The sequence below is a fragment of the Condylura cristata genome, unplaced genomic scaffold, assembly GCF_000260355.1.
Source record: "Condylura cristata isolate star-nosed mole 26May11 unplaced genomic scaffold, ConCri1.0 scaffold00041, whole genome shotgun sequence".
Lineage (NCBI taxonomy): Eukaryota > Metazoa > Chordata > Mammalia > Eulipotyphla > Talpidae > Condylura > Condylura cristata.
In genome coordinates this window covers 4,072,087-4,076,866 of record NW_004567142.1, presented here as the reverse complement: position 1 = coordinate 4,076,866, position 4,780 = coordinate 4,072,087, and the positions used below count along the sequence as shown (strand labels likewise).

The window sequence follows — 4,780 nt, the reverse complement described above, 5'->3', positions numbered from 1 at the left end:
AATGGTGTGTTTGAAGCCACCGAGTTGTCTCCAAATCCATTTCTCTCCCTGCTCTTCAGTCATATTTACAAATCAGAAGCCACCACTATCATTGGCTCATGCCCGGCAGCCACACGATCCCACCCCATGTGGATGGGGGTTACCTCTAGGAACCCCTAAAGCCAAAGGAGAAAAATAAGAAAAGAGGAAACAGGCATCCTGCCATTCATTCTCTTCACAACTAAGCCCATCCCAATGCCCTAATAAATAAATGGCTGAATAGAGAAGTTTTTCAGAAGAAACTGAGAAAAATATAGAGTGATCAATATCAAACAGTCCCCCTAAACCTACCGTGTCAATCTGACCTTTGCGCAGCTTGTGACATTTCCAAATGAATTTTTTGTTTGTTTAACTGCATCATCAGCCTAAGTTTTCCTGATGGGACCTCTTGGAGTCTGTCTTTGGAATTTCTAGAAGGATCCGTAGTCAGCTGCTAAAGCTGCATCCCCAGAATAAAGTTACAGTCGATACTTCCTGTCTGTTCAAGGGCATTGTGACCTAAATTTTACCCCCAAATCAGTGTTTTCACTTCATTCCCCATACCTAAGCTGGGGAGAGGCAGTTACACAAGAGAGGAGAAGATGGCAAAGTCCTTCTACAAGATCTGAAACTTCCAGGCACTCTGGTCCTTGTAGTCCAGGGTATCCAGAGGGTTATAGGTGAATTTCCATGTGCCTGCAGGGTCTTTGAATTCCAAGCTGTCCACAGGGTTGTAGGTGCCATAACTCTGGCCTGACAGGGAGGTGGGCGACTGGGCCAGAGAGGGTCCCACAGAGGGGCCAGAAATGGGGCTAAGTGCCGGGCCCCCCAACTGGGGCACCATGGGAGAGAGGTAGGGATCCAGCCCACTGAAGTAGGAGCTGGGAGACCCATAGGCTGAGGGGGAAGAGCAGAAAGCAGAGGCTGGGGCATAGGTCATGGCGTAGGGCGCTGAAGTCAGAGATGGCCCGGAGGCCGCTAGCCCAACCCTCTGGGCCTCAGGCAATGGGGACTCTGCGGCTGGGCTCCAGATGGACACAGTAGCCACTGCTGTGGTGGGGGAGACTGAGGGGCCTGGGAGAGGTGGACTGTAGGAATCTGAGATGCCCAGGGGGTCTGGACAGACATCAGTAGAGGGTCTGGGGGATGCAGTCTTCCTCTTGGCCGGGCGAGCCTTGGCTGGCGTCCCTGGGGGCTGCTGCTGCTGTTTCTGCTGCTGCCGCTGCTGTCTACATTTAGCCCTGCGGTTCTTGAACCAAACCTGAGGGTTCAAGGGGGAGGTAATGTCAGGCAGGTGAGTGGGGAGGAGGCCCGGCAGAGCCCTCATGGCACTCAGGGATGAGGGAGCTTGATAGATGAGACACACAAGAGTCACACCTCTCCACTGGGCAATCAGTTATGAGACACTTTATGCATCCAGAACCTATCTGTCCATCTGTCCTTCTGTCCATTCATTCCATCACACACACATGTACATTCATTCCATCACAAACACATGTACATTCATTCATTCAAGCACACGTACCCACATCAACCCATCCAGTCATTCATCTAATTACTCGTGCATAGATCCAGTTACCCATACACACAAACATTCACACAAATACACAACCATCTATCCATTCATCTAATCATTCACACTTACATACTTATGCAACATGCATACATTGTACATACAGACACACGTGTGTGCCTTTGTTCATCCATGCCATTAATAAACATGCCTTAACCATCTTCTACTTCAGGGATGCATCAGTGGAGCTGACATTTAGTTGAGGCAGATTATACATAAACAGTAAGTCTATAAATATAGGAGGTGATTAATGCTATGGAAAAAAATCACTCGAGAAATATATGGGGGAGCAATAGAGTTGGGGGTGGGGGAAGTTGCAGCCTTAAATGAGGATGGGTGCAGGTCTTATTGATTGAGTCATTCATTGATAAACAAGGACTTGAGCCAGGTAACAGGAAATAATCTTCCAGGTAAAGAGAGCAGTGCGTGCAAAGGTCCTGAGGCAGGAGCATGTATGGTGGGCAGATTAGAGGAAGAACCAGGGTCCCTTGGCTGAACTGGAGTGAGAAGAGGCAGGAGTGTAAGAGAGGACAGGGAAATATATGGAATGCAGGATTCTTAGGACCCTCTGGGACTTTGGATGTTACTCTGTGACCTCTTCTTCCTCTCTTCACTGAGTTCCAGGCAGGACCAGGAGGGACCTAGGGGCCAGAACTGACTACCTGAACCCTGGACTCAGGAAGATTGATCTTCAAAGCCACCTCCTCTCGAGCATAGACATCTGGGTACTGGGTCTTGGCAAACAGAGCCTCCAGCTCCTCCAGCTGGCTCCGGGTGAAGGTGGTCCGTTCCCGCCGCTGCTTTCTTGGTGCACCTGGGTGGGCGCAGGAAAATGGACCCTCGTGTAACTAGAGTCTCCTTTTCTTTCATCCAGTGGGAGGCCCTGACAGTGTGTAGGACAAAGAGAAGTCCTTCCTGGGTACTCCACTGCCCGAGCAAAGAGGGTACCTGTCCCTGGATCTCCTAAACCTCACTCTGCTCACTGGGAGTTGGCCCTTTGCCATTTGGGGGCTCATGCTGCACCCTGAGGACAATTGCATTTAGCCCTATAAAGATATGGGCTTAAACTCACAAGTATGTGAGTGGAAGTTTGTCCTTTTAAATGCCTTACTGGCCTCCTTGGTGTCGTAAAGGGTTAAAGCGCATCACTGGAAGCTGAAGCGAGCAGCCACAGTTGAGCAGCCACAGTTTCAGCTCGGATTAGATCCCCAGCCAGGGAGCTGACCCACTTAGCACAGCAGACCTCTCCTGTCTCACCCACTGCTCCCCTCAGCAGCATATTTCGTCGATCTGCCTGTTCTTCTCCCCACTCTGTCTCTGGTGAATCCTCTCATTACCCCTGCACCTCTAGCTTGAACCCCAGTTCTGTATACATAAATAAACCAAATAAATAAAAAATAAAATAAAAGGCCTTATCCACTAAGACCTATTCAGCTAGGCTTTAACATTGCAGATATTCAGCCACTTCTAGCCCATGAAAGTGGCAGACTCAGGCTTCCCTTTTGGCACAAGGGCTAGGTCTCAGGCTAGCACCTCTGCAGCCTGAGTTTGATCCTGGCCAGGGAGCTGGCCCACATGGTGTAACAGACCTCTTTTGTTTGTCCACTGCTCCCCTCAGCAGTATATTTCAGTAGATCCACCTGTTCTGCTCCCCACTGTCTCTGGGGAGTCTCTTACCGCCACCCCCCTGCACCTCTGACCTGCATCCTACTTCTTCTATGCATAAATCAGTAAATAAATGTTTAAAAAAAAGAAGAAGTGGCAGATCCATCCATAATGGTCAACTTCATGCAAAATAAATAAATACCCCAATGCCAAAGAATAATGCCACAAATCAAACTTTGCTAACACATGGAAATTCTTCTGGTTCTCATCCCAAATCACCTCTCCTTCACTCATGCCAGAGGAAACCACCATCCCAAACATGTTACGAAAGCCAATCTGCTTCCCTGCACCCCAAGTGACATGGAGGAGGGTTCACGCTTGCAGACGAACACGCAAGGCTAGAGTATGGCCCTGATGTTGCACTGGCTCGCTTCATCCTAGGTGCAGAAGAACCAAGCAGGCCAGAAGATAGGGTCAGATTGGGGGATTGGGAAAGATCTACTCACTCGGATAGGACACGGCTTGTCGCATGAGATCCACACTGGGGCCACTCAGGGCCAATGTGTTGACAGAATAGGGGTGCCCCGGGTTCATATATGCCATCATGTCTTCAGGAGAGCTGTGACCGAGGGCAGTGGGCCTACAAGAGAAGTGGGGGGCGGGGGGGAGGATAGGATGTCAAACACTCCTAGTTGCTCGTCACTCAGTGTGTGGTGACCGGCTGGCTGGGTTTATTCTTAGGCATGTGACCTTGGGCCGTTCAACTCACCTCTCTGTGCCTGAGTTTCCTCCTTTATGAACCAGCCCTCTGTTTAAGGTTGTCAACAACTCTTCATAGAGACTGAGAAGCAAAGAGTTGAAACTGTCATGGAATTCCAACCAGCAGCTCTTCTTCCATAGCTGTCCTTTTAAAACTCATCCCACCACCATCCTCACCAGATCCTATTTTGCTGTGACCCCACCCCTCTGCCAGACTCCAGGAAAAGATGTTCATTTCCAAGCAGAATCAGGTTGTCACCTGGGATGGAGGGTTCTCAGCACCAGGATGGGCCCAGGTGACATGCCCACAGGGTCGTTGACCCTTTATGAGAGTCACATTATGATGACAGTCAGCAATGCTCTTCCACAACCATTTTTGACCTCTTGGCTCGGCAAGGAGCAAGGACTCCAGTGTTGGCCTCCGTTCGAGAAAATGGGATCTTGTCAGGTCAGCAGGAAGGGACTGGAACCCTTCAAATAAGTAACATGTCCGCCCTTTCTTTACCCCAGCAGTTCAGCTCCTCAGGGTGCCTGGGTCACTCATTGGGAAATAGCATTTCCATCTTGAGGTCACTGTGAGGGTTAAATGCCTTAGTACATGTCAGGTGCTTAATCTTTCTTTTTGCTTGCAAGCATATGCTTGCATGGACTTTACACTAAGATGTTTGTTTGCTTACTTGTTCTGTTTTAAGGGGTCTAGCCATCCACACGTACTCAGTTGTTTAAAGCTGTGGATTTATAACCTGTAAAGTGATGGGAACAGCCTATTGGTCCACCAAAGGTGACACCTTAAAGAAACGATGTAACTTAAGTAAATGCTATGAA

The 4,780-nt window shown here is 49.2% G+C and overlaps 1 protein-coding gene across 1 annotated transcript; it reads right to left on the bottom strand.

Annotated features, from left to right (window-relative positions):
* Nucleotides 1-634: 634 nt before the first annotated feature.
* CRX (cone-rod homeobox) lies at nucleotides 635-3,802 on the bottom strand. Its single transcript, XM_012733705.1, has 3 exons — nucleotides 3,703-3,802; nucleotides 2,254-2,405; nucleotides 635-1,279 (listed from the first exon to the last, which is right to left on the bottom strand). The coding sequence occupies exons 1-3, from the start codon at nucleotides 3,800-3,802 to the stop codon at nucleotides 635-637; spliced, it is 897 nt and encodes a 298-aa protein (XP_012589159.1).
* Between the last annotated feature and the right edge of the window lie 978 nt (nucleotides 3,803-4,780).

What these genes read in the sequence shown, in the direction of transcription:
- CRX (XM_012733705.1), bottom strand. Translation starts at nt 3,802, where the DNA reads ATGATGGCATATATGAACCCGGGGCACCCCTATTCTGTCAACACATTG. An exon ending in ACAAGCCGTGTCCTATCCGA is followed by an intron (nt 2,406 to 3,702) that starts GTGAGTAGATCT and finishes GCGCCCACCCAG; the next exon opens with GTGCACCAAGAAAGCAGCGG. An exon ending in TTCCTGAGTCCAGGGTTCAG is followed by an intron (nt 1,280 to 2,253) that starts GTAGTCAGTTCT and finishes TTGAACCCTCAG; the next exon opens with GTTTGGTTCAAGAACCGCAG.